This window comes from Cervus elaphus, chromosome X (genome assembly GCF_910594005.1).
Source record: "Cervus elaphus chromosome X, mCerEla1.1, whole genome shotgun sequence".
Lineage (NCBI taxonomy): Eukaryota > Metazoa > Chordata > Mammalia > Artiodactyla > Cervidae > Cervus > Cervus elaphus.
This window is the reverse complement of record NC_057848.1, coordinates 178,644,621-178,665,861: the sequence shown is the minus strand read 5'-3', so window position 1 is coordinate 178,665,861 and position 21,241 is coordinate 178,644,621. Positions and strand designations below refer to the sequence as shown.

The 21,241-nt window shown below is 52.5% G+C and overlaps 1 protein-coding gene and 1 long non-coding RNA gene across 4 annotated transcripts in view; one reads left to right on the top strand and one right to left on the bottom strand.

Moving 5' to 3' along the window:
* Positions 1–1,040: 1,040 nt before the first annotated feature.
* On the bottom strand, positions 1,041–3,537 carry LOC122689084. 2 transcript variants are annotated; one of them, XR_006339720.1, is made up of 3 exons: positions 3,402–3,537; positions 1,876–2,019; positions 1,041–1,704 (listed from the first exon to the last, which is right to left on the bottom strand). It is a non-coding gene; the product is annotated as an uncharacterized LOC122689084 (long non-coding RNA). The 2 variants fall into 2 exon arrangements; XR_006339719.1 differs by having other exon boundaries at positions 1,041–2,019.
* A 140-nt stretch (positions 3,538–3,677) lies between these two features.
* The window catches only part of CD99 (CD99 molecule (Xg blood group)), a 32,169-nt gene continuing 14,605 nt past the window's right edge, over positions 3,678–21,241 (top strand). The window contains exons 1-6 of one of the 2 annotated variants that reach the window (XM_043895202.1): positions 3,678–3,891; positions 15,277–15,306; positions 16,750–16,791; positions 18,452–18,499; positions 19,364–19,432; positions 20,772–20,819. In XM_043895202.1, coding sequence (XP_043751137.1) covers positions 3,825–3,891; positions 15,277–15,306; positions 16,750–16,791; positions 18,452–18,499; positions 19,364–19,432; positions 20,772–20,819 — 304 coding nt within the window. In that variant the 5' untranslated portion in view covers positions 3,678–3,824. The remainder of the gene's footprint in view (positions 3,892–15,276; positions 15,307–16,749; positions 16,792–18,451; positions 18,500–19,363; positions 19,433–20,771; positions 20,820–21,241) is intronic. The other variant, XM_043895201.1, reaches the window with a different exon arrangement.

Genomic DNA, 21,241 nt, shown 5'->3' with positions numbered 1-21,241 from the left:
AGCACTGAAGAATTGATGCTCTTGAACTGTGGTGTTGGAGAAGACTCTTGAGAGTCCCTTGGACTGTAAGGAGATCAAAGAACCTGCAGGCGGGTTCTTTACCACTAGCGCCACCAGGGAAGCCTATATATATATACTGTAAAACAGATGTGTGCACACAGTTTAAACAACAGACCCTTATTCCCACAGTCCTGGAGGCTGGGAGTCTGAGATTCCGCGGTGGGCAGCTTCTGTGTCTGCTGGGGCCGGCTTCTGGCGTGCGGGTGACCACCTTCCCCCTTCGTGTCTCCTCTGCAGGAGACAAAAGAGACTCAGGTTTCATCCCTGGGTTGCAAAGATCCCGTGGAGGAGGGCATGGCAACCCACCCCAGTATTGTTGCCTGGAGAATCCCATGGACAGAGGAGCCTGGCAGGTTACAGTCCATGAGGTCGCAAAGAGTTGGACACAACTGAAGTCACTTAACATGCATGCATGTACACAAAAGTCTGGCTGGGAGGGCAGATTACAAGTGGACCAAAGTCAGATGAACTAGCCGTTAAAAACTGAAGAAATAGATTAGGTCCCAGAATAAGACTGGGAGACACCGAGGGTAACAGTAAAACGTAGAATTGCCTTTTGCATCCATCAAGAATGGTCCAACCTTGGTCACGTCCTGTGGTTCAACCGGTATGCACATATCGCACCTGTTACCGGAGTAGGTTCATTTGCTTGACACCCAGCAAGCAGTCAATCCTAAAGGAAATCAACCCTGAATACTCAGTGGAAGGACTGAAGCTGAAGAGCCAATACTTTGGGCAGCTGATGCAAAGAGCTGACTCGATGGAAAAAAACAAACAAACCCTGATACTGGGAAAGATTGAGGGCGGGAGGAGAAGGGGACAACAGAGGATGAGATGGATGGCATCACTGACTCAGTGGACATGAATCAGAGCAAACTCTGGGAGAAAGTGAAGGACAGATGACCCTCACAGGCTATAGTCCATGAGGTTGCAAAGAACTGAACACAATCAGCAAAAGCAAACACTGCAATGCTGAGATCTGCAGTAGAGAAAGAGTTTATTCACAAGAGTTAGACCATAAAGAAGGCTGAGCACCGAAGAATTGATGCTTTTGAACTGTGGTGCTGGAGAAGACTCTTGAGAGTCCCTTGGACTGCAAGGAGATCCAACCAGTCCATCCTAAAGGACATCAGTCCTGAATATTCATTGGAAGGACTATTGCTGAAGCTGAAGCTTCAAGCAACACAGGTAGTGAAAGACTTGGCAAATGAACAATAACGTTAGTTGAATGCATTGACTTGATGAGCCCCATTGCTTGCCTGTTCCCAAATGTCCTCGGTCCCACTCCTGGTCTGGGCTAATGAACTTCACTCCAGTTCTGTGGTGTTTGGATACAAGGCAGGAAGATTTTTCAACTAACTTAATTTTCATTCTGGACGGTAAGAGTCTCTTGGAGCCAAAGCATTTGTGTGATGTTATGGAAATTTTTTTGTTTTGAACCAAGGAAAGCAGCACTGGGGGAGAAAAAAAAAAAGCAAAGTCATCATAATGAATCAGAGAAGTCTTCAAAATGTCTCTCTGGAGAGACATAAAGAAAAAAAAACCTCCAAGCCTGCCATTCAGAGACCAGTGCTGCCAGGGATGACGGCTGATGATGGGGGCTCAGCCTCTCAGTGGTCAAATGCACCCAGCTTCCAGAAGCTTCTAAAAAGAGAAACATGTCAGCCATGGTGCAGTGCAGTTGTCAGAGGCTGGAGATTTGCCAGGTAGGGTCTTCCTTTTGAAGGTACTTGGGATGAAGTGGGAAGTTCCCAGGGAAGGGTCTTTGGAATTTGGCAGGAAGCACATGGTTTCTTCACTTAGAGGCTGACTTACCTCAAGGTGCCAAAAGGGCTGCAGCAGCTCCAGCATCCCTTTCCTCCCTGAGAAGGGTCCCAGAAGTCCTTTTGTTTTACAACTTGCCCGAGGTCCACACTGCCTATAGGCCTCAAGGTTGCAGTAATTGGCAGAGTGAAAAGCCTGAAAAGTGAGAGGCAGAAAAAGATGCAGAGAGAAGTTTGTAAGGAGGTGTGGGTCTCTCTGGGTGCGGGTCTCTCTTCCCAGGTGGTGCTAGTGATAAAGAAGCCGCATGCCAATGCAGATGAAAGAGGCCTGGGTCGGGAAGATGCCCTGGAGAAGGGAATGGCAGCCCACCCCAGGATTCTTGCCTGGAGAATCCCAAGGACAGAGAAGTCAGGCAGGCTCCAGTCCCTGGGGGTGGCCAAGAGTCAAGACGCTAATGAAGGGACTTAGCATGCATGCATTGCAGGGGAGGGGAGGTGGGGGGTGGTTCCCTGACTGAGCAGTCAATCCACGTTAACTGTTAAAAAGTTAACACTTTCACAGGCCGTTTTTCTGTTTTTCTGTTCCCTCCCCCCAGACATGATTACATTATGTAACTGCAGTCCTGTGTGTTGGGGTTTCCGTTGGCCAAGAAAAAGAATCACCATTCTCCCGGTCTCCTCAGTGTGTTTGTTCAGCTGTCGAGGAGCCGTGGCATGTGTGTGTGTGTGTGTGTGTGTGTGTGTGTGTAGGGGGTGGGGTGGAATGGGAGGAGGGTTCTGAGTCATCCCGAGAGGAAAGGTGTGTGATGGGAAGGGTCTGAGCCAGGGGGGCAGGGTGGAATGATGGAACCGTGACTCAGGGCTATTTCTCGGTCTAACCCGGCTGTTCCAGGGCCCTGAAGGCAGGCAGAGAGCATTTGAAGCTCAGAGATTCACTTCCTGGGTGATAAGGAACCTGCCAATGCAGTGGGTTTGATCCCTGGGTCGGGAAGATTTCCCCTGGAGGAGGGCATGGCCACCCACTCCAGTCTCCTTGCCTGGAGCATCCCACGGACAGAGGAGCCTGGCCGGGCTACAGTCCATGGGGTCGCAGAGAGTCCGGTAAGACTGAAGCGACTCAGCGCCCAGCTGAGCCTGGGCCAGGGGCCAAAGGGCCACGCTGCAGCTGTGGCTGGCGACTGTCCCCAGAAAGGTCACTCCCCACCCCCAACCTGGGCGCCAGCTGCCTCTAAAGGGTAAGAAGAGACGGTGGCCTGCACCTCCCCATTCCTGTCTTTGGGGGGCAGACGCTTAGGGATTCCAAAGAACCTGCAAAGGAGGTTCTTGGCCAGCCTGAGAAGTAAGGATCAAGGCGTGTCCGACTCTCTGCGACTCCATGGACTGTAGTCCACCAGGTTCCTCTGTCCCTAGGACTCTCCAGGCAAGGATACCGGAGTGGGTTGCCATTTCCTGCTCCTGGGGAATGTTCCCAACCCAGGGATCGAATCCACGTCTGCTGCAGCGGCAGGCGGGTTCTTTACCGCTAAGGCCACCTGGGAAACCCCAGGGGCGTCCGCCCTGCGCCCTTAAAAGCCTCACCCACGCTCTGCGCTGTGCTGGTCCAGGCTGGACTCGGGTCCGCGGACTGCGGCGTCCAAGGCAGAGGGGAGCACGCTTAACAGACAAGGGGAGGGGAAGAGAGTCTGTTTAGGGGTTCCCAAGAAGAGAGGAGTGGAAGCGGGGCGTGGAGACGCGGCCCGAGCCGGAGAGGGTTAGGTTCCAGCCCGCGCGCCCCTCCCCGGCGGCTCGCTCCCCGGGGGCTCAGGGGTTGGGGCGGCGGCCGCGGGCCGGGAAGAGCTCAGGCCGGGGCGGGCCGATCGCGCCGCGCCCCACCCGGGTTCCGCCCTCCTGCCTGCCCCGCCCCGGGGTGGGGGGCTGGGTGGGGTAGTCCTGCCCGCCGGCCGCCGCCGCAGCCCGCGCGCCCCACTCCCGGGACGCTCCCTGCGCGGCTAGCGGCGCACCATGGCGCGTCGGGCCGCCCTGGCGCTGCTGCTGTTCGGCCTGCTTGGAAGCCTGGTGTCCACCCAGGGTGAGTGAGCGCCGGCCGGTGGGCACCCCCCTGCAGCCGACCACGACCGGGGGCGCGCGGGTCGGACTTGGCGACCCGCGTTGGGACCCTAGGAAAGTGGGGGGCGGCGCGCGGATGGGACTTGGCGATCCGCGTTGGGACCCCAGGAAAGGGGGGGGGCGGCGCGCGGATCGGACTTGGCGACCCGCGTTGGGACCCCAGGAAAGGGGGGGGGGGGCGGCGCGCGGATCGGACTTGGCGACCCGCGTTGGGACGCCAGGAAAGAGGGGGCGGCGAACCTTAGGGGCCAGTCCGTGGTGGGGGAGGGGGGTGGACATCCTTTGGGACGCACTTTGGGGGGCGCACTTGGGGAGGGTTACCTGGGGGCGCACGATGCCGGGAGACGGGCCCCGGTGGGAGGCTTACTTTGTGTGGCTGGAGCCTGGGCGCGCAGGGCGGGACGGCGCCGGGGACCCCCGGGGCTCTCCTCCCCACTACTAGGATCCGCTGTGCCAGCCGGGGGCCGACGCCCCAAGGAGGCGGGCTCCCTCTTTCCGCTCACTTTCTCCCCGTGCGCCTTTGGAGGCGGACCCTCTCAAAGTTTTGTTGTTGTTGTTTTCTTTCAAATCCGCAAAGTCTTCAAGTTGGAGGCACTCAATGGGCATTGGCGGCGGCCTCAGACCCCTCCGGAGACCCCACCTCCCGCCCCATCCGGGTTCCCCTTTCGTTCCCGGGCGCACCCGTGCGCCCCTGCGGCGGCCCCCGGTCCCGGCTGCGCGCGGGCCGGGCCTGGTGACGGCAGCCTCCCCGGAGCCACGCCCTACGGCCCCGGCCTAAATTTGGATTTGGCCCCGGAGCCTGAAACCCGGGAGACGGGGAGGGAGGCAGGAAAAACTCGGAGGCCTTGAAACCATCAAGCGTTTTGTGTGTGTGTGTGTGTGTGTGTGTGTGTGTTAGGGCCGCGGGGACTTGGTGAGCGCGCCGCTCGGGTGCAGGGGTCCGCATCCAAGAGACGCGTAATGATCAGCCATGTGGCCCAGGAGATAATTGGGGAAAAACCCCAGGAAAAAAAAATAAAATAAAGGACGCCCCGGCCGGCCACCCTCCACACCCAGCCTGACTGTCTGTTGCCTGAGTTTTCTTTCTCCTTTTAAAATGGAATTTGAGATCCTGGTTCCCTGTCTTCTGTGTCCCTTTAAAAGGAAAGTTACTGGGTGTGGCTTAAAAAAAAAAAAACAAAAACCGGTTTCTCCAATTAACGGTCTCTTTCTCTCCTTTATATATGGTTGTTTTTTTAAGGAGCCAGCGACTGGAGCTGCGTCCAGCTTTCAGGATTGGTTGGCTCGGTGGTAGGCATGTTTTAGGAACCAGAATGCAGGACCCCGAGGACCTAAAAAAATGTTGATCTGGAAATTTCCAGCTCCGCGCGATGAAGGTTTTATTTTTTAAGCCCTGGCTCCCGCCTGCTGTTTGTCTTAGGGAGGGTTTGCTAATTAACGTGTGAACTTTTAAACTGTGCGCCTTTCCTGGTGGCTCAGCTGGTAAAGAATCCGCCTGGATCCCTGGGTCAGGAAGATTCCCCTGGAGAAGGGGACGGCCACCCACTCCGGTATTCTGGCCTGGAGAATCCCATGGACGGAGGAGCCTGGTGGGCTCCAGTCCAGGGAGGGGGTCGCAAAAGCGGCTTTCAGTTGAAAACACGTTCAAGAACTTGTGCACTTGGGGTTTTTTTTGGCGGAGGCTTTAGAAGACATTCAGCCTGATCCACGGGGACTTGTTGGAAAACTTTATAGCTTGTTGGGGGCCCGGATCGGGTTTCCTGTTTCTCTCTTTCCTGCCTTAAAACCTGCGTGGTTTGCTCCACCACCAAGTTCTTCACGAGAGCGTTTTGTTGTTGTGTGTCTGTTGCTGTGTGTGAGTCGCACCTGCTCACGAGAGTTTTTCTAGCCCCCACAGGGGCTGAGTGAGCCTCCAGGGAAGCCCCGTATACGGTGGCTGCCCACTAGCCATCTCTCGTACGGATGGTAGTGTCCGCGTGTCCGAGCTATTCTGTTAATTCATCCCACCTTCTCCTTCCCCAGGTTCTGTCCGCCTCATCCACCCTCTGCATCTGCCTCCCTATTCCTGCCCTGCAGAGAGCTGCATCTCAACCATTTTTTTCTAGATTCCGCATATACAGAAGCGTACAGTCTTAACCCCCAGATGGCCAGGGAAGTCCTCCTCCACCAATTCTTATGATTAATAAGGCACTGTGTGTTTATGGATCTCCAGAAGTCCTTTTGTGGATATATAACGGGTTTCCCTGGTGACTCAGATGGTAAAGAATCCGCCTGCCAATGCAGGAGAAAGGGGTTCAGTCCCTGGGTGGGCACGATCCCCTGGAGGAGGGCATGGCAACCCACTCCAGAGTTCTTGCCTGGAGAATCCCGTGGATGGAGGAGCCTGGAGGGCTTCAGTCTATGGGGTCACAGAAGAGTCGGACACGACTGAGCAACTAACCCTTCGTGGACTTCCCTAGTGACCCAGTGGCTAAGACTCTGAGCTGCCAATACAGGGGGCACGGTTTCAATTCCTAGTCGGGGAATTATTTCCACATGCTGCAAATGAAGACCCAGGGACCGAACCCGGGTCTCCTGAACTGCAGGCAAAGTCTTTACCGTCTGAGTCACTGGGGAAGCCCCAAATAGCACCTGGTGTAGCCAAATAAAAAATATATATATAAAAAAAGTAAAAGCAGCTAAGTAAATGCCACCCCCTCCGTACAGGTAGTCGAAACAGGTTCCTTTAGCCATGCCGAATATTTACCCAGCTTTGAAAAGGGCAGGGAAAGGACTTTGGCCTTGACTAGACAGACCTCTGTTGGCAAAGTAATGTCTCTGCTTTTCAATATGCTGTCCAGGTTGGTCATAGCTTTTCTTCCAAGCAGCAAGTGTCTTTTAATTTCATGGCTGCAGTCACTGTCCGCCGTGATTTTGGAGCCCAAGAAAATGAAGCCTGTCACTGTTTCCATTTTCACCCATCTATTTGCTATGAAGGGTTGGGACCGGATAACATGACTGCATGTATAATCATAATGAAAAGGGTGAGGGAACAGAAGTCTATACCTGTTTCCAACAGAGCGTTTGTGGATTTTTTTTTTTTTTAATTTATTTTTGGCTGCACTGGGGCTCTGTTAGACTTCCCGGGTGGCTTAGCAGTAAAGAATCCAGCTGCCAATGCAAGAGACGCAAGAGTCGTGGGTTTGATGCCTGGGTCGGGAAGATCCCCTGGAGGAGGGCCTGGCGACCCACTCCAGTCTTCTTGCCTGGAGAATCCCAGGGACAGAGGAGCCTGCTGGGCCGCAGTCCACAGGGTCGCAAAGAGTCAGACAGGACTGAGTGCGCATGCAGAGGGTCTGGCTCTTGTGGCCAGTGTGGGTTACTCTGCAGCCGCAGAGCATGGGGTCTGGGCGCGGGGCTTCAGTCACTGCGGCCTCCGGACTCTGGAGTCCAGGCTTGGTAGCTGTAGTGCTTGGACTTGGTTGCTCTGATGCGTTTGGGACCTTCCCGGGCCGGGGATCAAACCTGTGTTGTTCTGCATTGGCAGGTAGATTCTTAACCACTGGACCACCAGGGAAGTCCCAGTCCTAATTTATAATCACCCTTACAACCGTATGGGACAAGGACACACATCACACACCCTTCTACCACACTCAACAGTTGTGAGTATTTTCTTATGTTCGTGTCCTCCTGGGAGAACGGCCTGGTTGTATGGGACACACAAATAGTGTGTTCTGTCTGACTCTCTGCGACCCCATGGACCGCAACACGCCAGGCCTCCCTGTCCATCACCAACTCCCGGAATTTGCTCAGACTCATGGCCGTCGAATTGGTGATTCCATCCAACCCTCTCATCCTCTGTCGTCCCCTTCTCCTCCTGCCTTCCATCTTTCCCAGCATCAGGGTCTTTTCCAATGAGGCAGCTCTTTGCATGAGGTGGCCAAAGGATTGGAGTTTCAGCTTCAGCATCAGTCCTTCCAATGAATATTCAGGACTGATGTCCTTTAGGATGGACTGGTTGGATCTCCTTGCAGTCCAAGGGACTCTCAAGAGTCTTCTCCAACACCACAGCTCAAAAGCATCAATTCTGTGCTCAGCATTCTTTACAGTCCAGCTCTCACATCCATACATGACTACTGAGAAAACCCTAGCCTTGACTAGATGGACCTTTGTTGACAAAGTGATGTCTCTGCTTTTTAATATGCTGTCTAGGTTGGTCATAGCTTTTCTCACAAGAAGCAAGCGTCTTTTAATTTCATGGCTGCAGTCACCGTCTGCCATGATTTTGGAGCCCCCAAAAAATAAAGTCTGACACTGTTTCCGTTTTTCCCCATCTATTTGCCATGAAGGGTTGGGACCAGTTGACATGACTGCACATCTAATCATAATGAAAAGCTTGAAAGGTTGCAAGAATCATCAAAATATGACACACAGACAGGAAGTGAGCCCATGTTCTAGTGAAAATGGAGCCTGTAAATTTGGTGGCGTTGGATCGGGGTTGCCGCTAACCCTCGGTTTGTAAAAAAATAAAAACCTGTAAAGCAAAAGACAGGAAAACCAAGTCTGACCGTGCCTTTCACAGCTGCAGCTGTATCTGTTCATGTAGGGAAACTGCAGTTCCTTTTCTTGTTCTGTTTTTTTTTTTAATTTCCTGTTCGTATGGTTTACCGAGTTCTTATAGCCGTTTTGGGAGTTGGCTTATGGGTGTGTTCGTTTCAGCTTTGTCTCTGAATGACTAGGTACTGGCCACCGTTTGGCTAACTCAGATTATTTTTTAAAAACTCCTGTAAACAGGAGACCAGAAACTCCCTTTTTTTTTTTTTTTTTAATTCCCCAGTGTTTCTCCATGGGGTGGGGGGTGGGGGGCTCGAGACCTCCGACGTGCTGTGAATTTAGTGCATTCAAAGAAGGAAATCATCAGACAGGTCAGAGGAGCAGACACCAGCTTGCTTCTGCCCACGCTTTGCTAAGTAAGCGCCGGTGTGATTTCGGTGCTGGTTCGTGCCTCTGGGTGGACCTGGCTTGGTAGTGAAACCTCTTTGTTCCTGAGGGTCGCAGGCTGGGGAGTTTGACATGCGTTTGCAAGTCTGAAGCTTCTTTTCCCTTCGCTCTGCCTTCTGCCTGTGAAAGTTTTTGATAGAATCTCTTTATTTTTGCAGAAGAGCCAGTCAGGACGTCAGTGACTTTTCAAACAGCCGAGTAATGACTCCTTAGGGTGCTTTTGAGGGGGAAAAAAAAAATGGGATAACTTTTTTTTAAAAAAGGTTTTTAATTGATTGATGATTGCTTTACAATATTGGCTTGATTTCTGTCATAGAGCAACATGAATTATCCATCAGTTCAGTTCAGTTCAGTTGCTCAGTTGTATCCGACTCTTTGTGACCCCACGGACTGCAGCATGCCAGGCCTCCCCGTCCATCACCAACTCCCAGAGTTTACTCAAACCCATATCCATCAAGTCAGTGATGCCATCCAACTATCTCATCCTCTGTCATCCCCATAAGCGTACATATGTCTGGGATTCCCCAGGTGGTGCTAGTGGTAAAAAAAAAAAAAAACCCACCTGCCAGACGTTAAGAGACAGGGGTTCGATCCCTGGATGGAGAAGATCCCCTGGAGGAAGGCATGGCAACCCACTCCAGCATCCTAGCCTGGAGAATCCCATGGACAGAGGAGCCTGGCGGGCTACAGTCCATGGGGTCGCAAAGAGCCGGACACGACTGAACGTGCACACACTTAAGTATGTCCCCTGCGTCTTGAATCCCACCTCCACGTTCATCTAGCAGCTAATTTTTCAGCAGAAACTCTGCAGGCCAGAAGGGAATGGCAGGATATCTTTAAAGTAGTGAAAGAAAAAAAAAAAAGTGATCTACAACCAAGATTACCTGGCAAGGATCTCATTCAACATTGATGGGGAAGTCAAAAGGTTAACAGATAAGCAAGCGTTCAAGACAGTTTAACACCAGCAAACCAGCTTTCCAGCAAATACTAAAGGCCCTTCCGTAGGGCAGTACCCCCAGGAGGAAGGAAAGACCTACAGAAAAACCCAACCTAAAGCGATGAAGAAGACGCCAGGAGGAATAGACATATGTCAATCATTGCTTTTTAAGTGTCAGCAGAGAGTTAGGGTGAATTCCCGTTTGTTCACCGCCCTTCCTTGAGCACGCAGCTAAAGTCAGGAGGGCTGCATTCCAGAGCTTGGAAGGCATTAGTCATCCCCAGACCGTGTAGCCAGAACATTATGACCACTTCTTTTTCTCAGCGTCCCTGCCCTTCTCCCACTCGCCACCCGCAACCCCCCCTCCCCAGCCTTGTCTGATCACGTTCTGCCCCGTTTGCAAACTGCCCAGAAGCTTCACAGTGGTGTTACCGTAGGGACGCGGTGGACCGTGCGGTTAGGGTTAGACAGACAGCAGGCAGATGATGCTGCCTCTGGGGCGGGCGTGGAGGCGTGTAGATTTCTCTCTGCATGGGAGAATTCACATGTTGCCCGTCACCATCTGCTGTTGGCGGGGTATCTTGTCTTAGGAAAGGGCAGGAGGTCCGTGCTCCATGGAGGATCAAGATGCCCTCATCTTGGGCACGGGATGAAGCCTTGCCGGACAAAGGAAGCCAGGGAGATTGAATTCTTCAGTGCTTGAACGAGGAGTGACAGCGTGTAGGAGGAAGAAAAAGGGCCTGGGTGGGTCTGAGAGCAGGCAGGGAGTCGTGAGGAGTGAGGTCCCGGGGATGGGGTGTTCCCTGACCCATGAGGGCGGTCCTCACCCCCACCTCTGTGCTGAGGACTGAATTCAGGACCGCTGGCTGGGTTGGGCCTTCCCAGGTGGCTCAGCTGGCAAAGAATCCGCCTGCGATGCAGGAGACGCGGGTTTGATCCCTGGGTCGGGAAGATCCCCTGGAGAAGGGAATGGCAACCCACTCCAGTATTCTTGCCTGGAGAATCCCCGTTGGCAGAGGAGCCTGGCGGGCTACAGTCCACGGGGTCGCAAAAAATTGGACACGACTGAAGTGACTTAGAACAGCATGCAGGGCCTGGCTGGACTGAGGCAGCCATTGGCCGATGTGATTGATGATTGATGGATGGATGATGGGTTATAGATTTATAGATGATGGACAGGATGCAGGCACAGCTAGAGACATGATAGATAATAGATAAGGCAAATAGATGTCATGATTACACAGTTAGATGGATGGATGAATGTAGATGGATAGATCTTGAAGTTTTCCAGTAGTCATGTATGGATGTGAGAGCTGGACCATAAAGAAGGCTGAGCGCTGAAGAATGGATGCTTCTGAACTGTGGTGTTGGAGAAGACTCTTGAGAGTCCCTTGGACTGCAAGGAGATCCAACCAGCCTATCCTAAAGGAAATCAGTCCTGAGTGTTCATTGGAAGGACTGATGCTGAAGCTGAAACTCCAATACTCTGGCCACCTGATGCGAAGAGCTGACTCATTTGAAAAGACCCTGATGCTGGGAAAGATTGAGGGCGGGAGGAGAAGGGGATGACAGAGGATGAGATGGTTTGATGGCATCACCGACTCGATGGGCATGAGTTTGAGTGACCTCTGGGAGTTGGTGATGGACAGGGAGGCCTGGTGTGCTGCAGTCCATGGGGTCACAAAGAGTTGGACCCGACTGAGCAACTGAACTGAACTAAACTGAGATCTTGAAAGTGAAAGTCACTCAGTCATGTCCACCTCTTTGCGACCCCCATGGACTATATACAGTCCAAGGAATTCTCCAGGCCAGAATCTTGGAGTGGGTAGCCTTTCCCTTCTGCAGGGTGTAGATCTTAGATGAATGATCACGGATAAATGGTACATAAATTATAGATAAGGTGAATAGACCGGCTGGACTCCTGATAATCTTATCACCGGAATGTGAGTTATCATCTCTGCATTCCTGAAAGATGAGGGACTCAGGCCTGGGGAAGAAGGCGCGTGTCTGCCGGGGTGTGGACTACGCACTCTGTCCCGGCTGCAGGAAAGAAGCTTCCCTGTCCGCCTCTGCCAAGGCTGATGCTGGCTTCGTCCGAGATCCCACCCCGCCCCCCCAAAACCTCTCTCCAGCTTACGCTTCACCTCTGTAACCGCTGATGGATCTAATCCACTGTAATTGCGCCCTCGGCGTCTACACCGTGCTAAAAGAGGGCTGAGCGCCGGAGAAGGGCTCTCTGACCTGGGAGATGCCGCCGTGGATGTGGTTCGGTGCCCCGCGTCCACGGGGTGACTGATCATTGCTGTGACTTGCTGTTCGGGGTCTTCACATCCTCCCGTTGGGGTCTGTCCAGCTGTCAGCCTGGCGGGACTCCGGGGAAACGGGAAGCCTGGGCACCTGCGGGCTCAGTGGTTGTCAGGGGCACAGGCTCGTGGATTCTGCGGCAGGTGAAGCCCCAGACGGTCCCCCCCCGCAAGGAGCCCAGCGCCCAGCCCTTGGGATCGCTCAGGGTCTCGGGAGGATGGGATGACGGAAGGAAGGAAGACCAGCTGGTCGTGGGGGCGGGGAGGATGCTGGGTGATGAATCATGGCCCGGCGTCCCCTCCCGGCCCGCCTCGCCCGGTCTGAGTCACGGGGTGCCCCCCGCCCCCGCCTCCAGCACATCCGGAGGCTTGAGGGGGCACCGCCTGCAAACCACAGGCGCGCTGCAGGCTTCCGGGCCGTGGGCTGGGGTCCTGCCAAGCTCTGCAGCGGGCGAACCGCCTTGAATGTTTCTGCCTCCGAGGCCTGCTCCTGGCACTCAGCTTCTGGCCGAGTGGACAGTCCGTCCCACCTCCAGGATCGCCCGGGTGGGGCTAGGGAGGGTCTGTGTGTGGGCCTCCGTCCACCCCCACCGAGGCGGGCGGCACTCAGGGGAGCTGTCAGCTTCTGGAAGTCGGGGTGGGAAGACAGGAGAGCAGCCTCTTGGAAGAGCGGGGGCCGGGTCCGTATGGAGAACCCGCCCAAGTGATGGCGGAGAACTGTCAAGGCTGGGCATAGCCCTTGTTCAGTACGTATTCACGCACACACACGCATAGCACTTGTTCAATACATAATCACACACACACGCATGCATAGCACTTGTTCAGTATGTATTCGCGCGAACAGACATGCATAGCATGTTGAATACGTATTCACACACACAGGCATAGCACTTGTTCAGTACATATTCTCACACACACACACACACACACACATATGCACGCGTGAGCGCGTACCTCCAACACACACATGCACTAGGGTGAGCGTGTTTGTCACTCAGTCGTGTCCTGCTCTCTGCGGCCCCGTGGACTGCAGCCCGCCAGGCTCCTCTGTCCCCGGGATTCTCCAGGCAAGGATACTGGAGTGGGTGGCCATGCCCTCCTCCAGGGCATCCTCCCCACCACAGGGATGGAACCTCCACCTCCTACGTTGGCAGGCGGGTTCTTTACCATCTGAAACACCTGGGAAGCCCCAGATGTAGGAGTGTGTACGTCTGAGTCTTAAACTCCTTATTCATCGCCACACCACCACTTCTGCCTTGTGGGAACCGCAAGTTGTGTTTTCTGTGTCTGTGAAGCTGTTTTGGTTTTATAAATAACCGCGCTGGTACAATTTTTTTTACATTGTGCACGTCAGTGATACATGATATCTGTCTGTCTCTGTCTGGCTGACTTGACTGAGTATAATCCTCTGCAGGTCCACCCATCTGGCCGCAAATGGTGTGATTGCATTCTTTTTTTTTTTAAAAATAATATCTGCCTGCCTGTTCTTAATACACACATGGGGAAAAATCACACACACACAGACACACTGCTCCGAAGTCTACACTCACACGTAGGCACACACCCAACCTAGACACATCGGCACAGGAAACCCCGCGTGTGCACATACCACAAATCCAGACATCCACGCTGCACTTAGACACACCCTTGCACACACACGTACAAAGCAGGCCCACCTACCTATTCGGATGCATGCATGCAAACACCCCAAACCACACACCTACACGCCAACCCCGCGTGGATCCCAAGTGAGTGAAAGTCGCTCAGGCGTGTCTGACTCTTCGCCACTCCCTGGACTGTAGCCCCGCCAGACTCCTCTGTCCATGGGATTCTCCAGACGAGGATACTGGAGTGGGTTGCCATGCCCTCCTGCAGGGGATCTTCCCAATCTGGAAATTGAACCCAGCTCTCCCGCATTGCAGGCAGGTTCTCTACCGTCTGACCCACCGGGGAAGGCCAAGCCACTCTGTAAATGGATAGAGACGCATACACACACAGTCAATCACATGTACAAAGAGAGGAAGGCAGAGGGGGAGAGTTCCCATCTGTCTGTGTGACATTCCGCAGGACAGAACATATCGTGACCGTCTGGAGCTTCCTGGGGATGAAGGCGGCCAGTTAGATGCCGGGCACTTCCTGAGGTGGGGGGAGGGTGGGATGTGTGTCATCTTTGATTTGTGCACATTGGCAAAGACCCTGATGCTGGGAAAGGTTGAAGGCGGGAGGAGAAGGGGGCGACAGAGGATGAGAGGGTGGGATGGCATCACCGCCTCGATGGACATGAGTTTGAATAAAGTCCGGGAGTTGGTGATGGACAGGGAGGCCTGGCGTGCTGCAGTCCACGGGGTCACAAAGAGTCAGACACGACTGAGCGACTGAACTGAACTGAACAGTGATCCTCCAGTCGGCCACCATTCTCCTTTCTGCTGACCGGACACTCAGCAGAATTCCCCTTGCTTTTCTTTAATTCACCATTAATCGGCTAGAAAGAGAAATAGTATTGACATCGTTTCAACAAGGCAGTCAGCAACCAGATAGGAGAAGAGCGGAATAAAGGCCGTTTCCCCCTTCTCGGCAGCAGTTAACGAAAAAAAAGGAAAAGTTACCCTTTTCTGGATCATCTGGTGTTTCTACAGGGAGTGTGTTGGGTTGTATAGTTATAGACAGGTTGCTATTCCAAGGGTTTTCCTCTCCATGTTTTCTCCATCGTGTGTTGGAAATGTGGCTTCTCTGGTAACTCAGACGGTGAAGGATCCACCTGCCCATGCAGAACACGCAGGTTGGATCCCTGGGGCGTGAGGAACCCCCTGGAGAAGGGAATGGCTACCCGCCCCAGTGCTGGAAGTTGTTCCTTGCCGATTTTGAAAAGACCTGCTTTTTTTTAGAGTAACTCACGTGCAGAATGATCCTGGCTTCCCGCCAGTTTAATTGCCGCTCAACCCTGAGATCGTCAACAGTCTAAAACACCAGCTGACATGTTCTTACTTTTAGGCTTGAGAGTGACTATTGCAAAAGAGAATTCAACACGTGATCCTCCTTCCAAAACCATGCCCCCTTTTTATTGTTCTCTTACCTTCCGAATTTAATTTTTAGTAACCAACTGGACACTATTTTTTTTTTTTTTCAGATGATTTCGATTTATCGCTCGCCCTTGACGGTAAGTAATATTGCAAGCGTTTTATAGACTTGGAATACAGTAAATCTTTTGAAACACGTCTTAACGGCGATCACTAGACTCATATTTGTTGAGGACAATTGAGATGCTCTCATCGGGATATGTTAATCCTTTTTTTTTGGTGGGATAACTTCCATAACCTGTGGTGGTCAGGAGGCCACACAGGATTGCCAGGCGCTTGGAGGAGTGGGCAGTCCTCCATGGGCTGGTCCTGGGTGAGCTGATTTCCTGTGGACTGAGCTCTCATGGGCTGATGAGCTCTCATGGGCTGATTCCCTGTCCGTTGGTCCCTCGTGGGCTGGTGTCCCATGGCCTGGTCTCCCGAGGGCTGCTCCCCCGGGGTCACACCGACTCCATCCCTTATCTCGTGGCTGCATCTCCCCGATCTCCGCGTCTCCTTTCACGTGGCCACTTGGCGTCAGCGCCTCTCCATCTCCTAATCTCCTTCTCAGTAAGGGCCGTCGCCTGGAAGGGTCTCTGCTAATCCACTGTGACTCCCCCACCTTCACCAACATTACTTGCAAAGACCCGCTTTCTAAAGAAGGTCACATTCTGAGGCTCCCGTTGAATTGGGGGGCCCAGGATCCATCCCAGGACATCTTTTTTTTAACTCCTGGGGTGCGATGCGGAGGCATCAGTGAAACCCACGAGAGCGGCTGGGTTCCCAAAAGCCAACAGGGGCCGGGGAGGGGGGAGACTCTTATTTTTAACGGTGGAACTCTTCTTCTGCTTGGCTGCTGGGAAGAGATGCCCTGAAAGTGTCCGTGGTCCAGATGATCTCAGCCCCACTCTGCCTTGGTGCCCAGAGGGTCAGCCTCACTGGGGGTCCCAGATGGCAAAAAGGGCACTCCGCTCAAGAAACCTGAACAGCCCAAGGGTCCCCCCCACCCCGGCCCCGGCTCCTGCAAAGCCCCCGACCTCTGTCCCGTGTTCTTGTGCTAAACACCTCTTCTCCAGGCTTCCTCTTTCGCTCCTTGGCCACTGGATGAGCTGTCTGGAGACCATGATGCTTCAAACATTCTCTCTTTTTTTCCCTCTCTTAAATGTATTTATTTGGCTCTGCTGGGCCTTTGTGGCTGAGTGTGGACTCTCCTCTAGTTTTGGCGAGCGGGAGTTACTCTCTAATTGGAGTACACAGGCTTCTCATTTGTAGGGCCTTCTCTTGCTGCAGGGCAGAGGCTCTAGGCCACGCAGGACTCAAGAGTTGTCGGAGTGTGGGCTTACTTGCCTTGTGGGATCTTCCCAGATCAGGGGTTGAATCTGTGTCTCCTGTGTTACCAGGGGGATCCTTAACCCCCGGAGACACCAAGGGAAGACCCCCCCCCCCCTTTCTGATTCTTTTTAAGGAAACAGGAGAGCGTGGAGGGTTGACTGTGTTTCCCAGCCGCCAGATTTCCTGGCTGAAATGTCTTTTCTCTTCCTCAGATGACAAGAAGCCCACTTCTCCTCCACCAAAGCCGGCGCCCGGTAAGAAGCACGGGTGCTCAGCGTCCAAAAACACGGCACAGAAGCTGTCATGCACCCCACTTTCCCCAGGAGCTGGGGGAGATGCAGACAGCTAGATGCCCTCAACGGATACGGCCTGGTTAATGTTTGAACGGTGCTGTGATGTCTCACGTCCGGCAGGCGCTGACCCGCTGGCGAGATGCTCTGGGGGTCCCGTGGGAAGCGTCTCTTGACGCCGAGCGTCTGTTACTGGACTGACGTACTCATCTCTTGGGAGGCGCAGTTTTAGAAGCTGGGACCCTCTTATGACCTGTGAGCAGAGTCCGATCTCGGTGTCTACGAGGATGGTACCTGATGTCACTCACCCTCTCTGAAAAAAAACTTGAGATTCAGAGACCGATGATGGACTCGTCGAAGGATCAGATTCACTGGGGTGTGGGGGCGGCTTCCCAAGGGGTCCTATTGATAAAGAACCCACCTGCCAATGCAGGAGACGTAAGAGACGCTGCTTCGAGCCCTGGGTCGGGAAGATCCGCTGGAAGAGGGCATGGCAACCCACTCCAGTCTTCTTGCCTGGAGAATCCCACAAACAGAGGAGCCTGGCGGGCTGCTGTCCATGGGGTTCAGAGTTGGACACGACTGAAATGACTTAGCACGCACACGCACAAGCACGCAGGCACAGATTCACTGGTGGTTAGCCACCCAGCATGCAATCAATGCCCAAAGTTACCGAGCTCTTATCACTTATTTTAATATATGTATATATAAGAGCTCAGTTTAATTATTGGGTTTCTCATCTAAAAAGGTGACAGTGTTAATTGCCCAGTCATGTTCCGACTCTCTGCAGCCCCGCTCCTCTGTCCATGCGACTCTCCAGGCAAGGATGCTCGAGTGGCTTGCCATTGCCTTCTCCAGGGGATCTTCCCGACCCAGGGATCGACGAACCCGGGTCTTTTGCATGGCAGGCCATTTCTTGACTGTCTGAGCCCCCAGGGAAGCGTTGTGAGGAAGGGATAGCGTTGCTCATAGCAATGTGTTTGACCTACCCGTGCGCGCAGAGCATGCTGGCTGAGTCACTGTTGAACCACGGAAACATGTGCCATCCCGAGCTCCTGGGGGCATGGATGGTGTTTCCTGATTATGACTCAGGATGGCTCAGAACCTCGTGTTGGGTGGATACAGAAGCTCTCCTGGGTGTCTCTGGGGCTTGGAAAGAGTCCTTAAGACATAGAAGGCCACCTCGAAAATCTCCAACCCTCTAAAACGTCACATCACTTTATCGAGCACGCCTGGGTCAGCCAAATCACTTTTTCACTGGGCAGGAACCTGAATCTGGCCAGGGATTTCTGTTCTTGTATTAGAACGTCTACATTGCCAAAATCACCGGCAACTTGGGAGAGCTGGTTTGAGGGTGGACAGTCAACAGGGAAAGAATGGTCTGCAGACAGAAGTCGGAATTCCAGCTTGGTCCATGGGGGCCACAATTGATTTATAGATAACCTTTCGTGATTGTGATTTTTTCCTTTTGCTCTTTGCCTTGGAGAGAAGAAGGGCGTGAAAACGGTCGGGAGTTTGGCATTGCGGATGATACAGACGGTTATTGTGTACTATCTGCATGGAAACTCACTTCTGTCCTTCATTTCACGCAGAACTTCACTGTTCACTGTTTTCTCTCCTTTAGGGAATGACGACTTCGATTTAACCGATGCCCTTGGTGGTGGAGGAAAAGGTAAGTAGTCTTGTCTTAAATCTCCTGTGGGTCTGACCTGGTTATTTTATCATTTCAAAGAGGCTTTTTTCTCTTTTAACTAAATCAGATGAGTTTGCACCCGGAAAAACCCAAGGAAACAAAGTGTTATTGTTTGTTGTTTTTGAGCCTTGGTCTTTTACCCTGTGTGTCTGCTTTTGATTTAGAACTCTTAGGGTGTCTGAGGCGATATGAGACAAAATGGAAACACCCTTGGCAGGGCTGGCCTTGTGGGTTCGTGGGGTCACACCCAGTACGGCTTCCAGCCTTGGTTGAATGAATGCTGTGTGGCCGCCGTATTGAAAACGCTAGTACCGTTTGAGCAAGGAAATGCAGCATGCGTTCTCACTTTGCACTGGACCCCACAAATTCTGTAGCGGGCCCAGCCATCTGCTTTATTTGCTGTTGGGAGTTAAGTATTATAGCTGGATGCCGACGGACAGAAGTCCACCGGTGGCTGTGTGTATGGGTATCCCCACCATGATAAGGTACCCGGCCGTGACAAAGGGCACATTTCCATTTCTCACCGTCCAGTTACCCATCTGAAAGCAAATGCCCCCCGGATGGCACTCAGTGGTAAGGAACCCGCCTGCCAGTGCCGCAGACACAAGACACGTGGGTTTGATCCCCGGGTCGGGAAGATCCCCTGGAGGAGGGCATGGCAACCCACTCCAGTCTTCATTCTTGGCTGGAGAATCCCATGGACAGAGGAACCTGGTGGGCTACAGTCCACGGGGTCACAAAGAGTCGGACACAACCGAAGCGACTTGGCGTAAAGACGTGCAAATGCATGTTCTGTTTTCTCAGCCTCAAACTGCTCATAAGTATAACTGTTCTCTTTCACAGATGACCGAGTATCACCCAACCCACCGAAGCCAAAACCTCAGCCAAATCCCAAGCAGCCTGGCACTTCTGGTGAGACCCTCTGATCCTTCAGTGAATGCTCTATGCAAGGGAATTCCAATTTTCCAGTCCTGGAAAGCAGTATTCAGAGAGATTTCTTTTTGTTTTGGATTTGATATTTAGTTTGCTGATTTTACTTCCAAGATTGTAATGGAGATTGGAAAAAAAAAAAAAAACTGTGTAAGATTTTAAATATAGAGAATTAATATGGGGAAACATGGGCTTCCCTGGGAGCTCAGCTGGTAAAAATCCGCCTGCAATGCAGGAGACCCTAGTTTGATTCCTGGGTCAGGAAGAGCCCCTGGAGAAGGGATAGACTACCCACCTCCAGGATTCTTGGGCTTCCGTGGTGGCTCAGACGGTAAAGAATCTGCCTGCAATGAGGGAGATCTGGGTTCCGTCCCTGGGTTGGGAAGATCCCCTGGAGGAAGACATGGCAACCCACTCTAGTATTCTTGCCTGGAGACTCCTGTGGACGGAGGAGACTCCTGTGGACGGAGGAGCCACATATCCATACATACACACACATGAGCATGCACACACAGAGATGGAAAAACCTGCGTTTGATGATCAAATTTGTTGCTGTTGGTTGGCAGCATTCCAGAGAGCCTTTCTCCACGTGTTCTTTCCATATTCCCCCTTTCCCACCGAAACTCTGCATGGTCCAGTCTTGGAAAACACTCTCTGTTTTGGGCAGCTAGCCCAGAGGATGGTGGATAAATTGAACAATGGAATTTGTTTCATCACGGGCTCCCTGGGGCAGGAACGATGTTTCCCACTAGCGTCTCATGATAACTCGCTAAGTCGTGTTCGGTGGATACACAAACTCTCCCATATGTCTCTGGGACTTGAAAAAGAGTCTTTAAGAAGGCAGCATCTGAAGCCATCATGAGTCTTTCATTTTATGGACGTAAAACTTCGTCTTATGGAGCACAGCTGGGTCAGTTGAATCCCTCTTTCAGTGGGCACTAGCCCAGATTTGACCACAGATATCTGTTCTTACATTGTGAAGTCTGTATTGCGGAAGTCATTCGCAACTTGGGAGGGTTGATTATAAGCTGGACAATCAACGGGAAAGAATTGTGTGCAGGCAGAATTTGGAATTCCAACCCGGCCCATGGGGCATGATTGATTTATAAATTGCTTTCATTATTTTGATTTAGTTTTTCCTTTTATTCTTCTTCTTGACCTTTTATTCTTCTTGAATAGAAGAAGAATGTGAAAACGGTCAGGAGTTTGGTTTTTCCCCTGAGTTGTCGGTCAGACTGATACTCTGTACTATCTGCTTAGAAAGCCATTTCTGTTCTTCATTTCTCGCAGAACTTCAGTATGCACTATCTTTCTCCTTTAGGTAACGATAACTGGGATTTAAGTGATGCCCTTGGTGGTGGAGGAAATGGTAAGTAGGCTGTCTTTAAATCTCCTACGTGTCTGACTTGATTATTTATCATTTCAAAGGAGCGTGTCTCTTTTAAAGACGTCCAACCAGTTTTGGCCAGGAAACCCTAAGGAATAGGTGTATGGTTTGTGTGGCTGAGTTTTTGGCTTGTATCTGTACGCCGACTTTTGTTTTTGAACTCTTGGAGTCTTTGGGGTGTGTAAGGCACTTTGAATACCATTGGTAGGACTGGCCTCACAGGCACGTGGGAATACACAGGAACCCCACGCTCACAAAGGCTTTCATTTTTGGTTAAACAAAGTACATACTTGCATTTCTCATGGTTCAGCGTGGCCGCCTGCATTGAAATTCCTGGTACAGTCTGGAGCAAGGACATGCAAAGTGCATTTTCACTTTGCACTGCACCCCACAGGTTCTGTAGC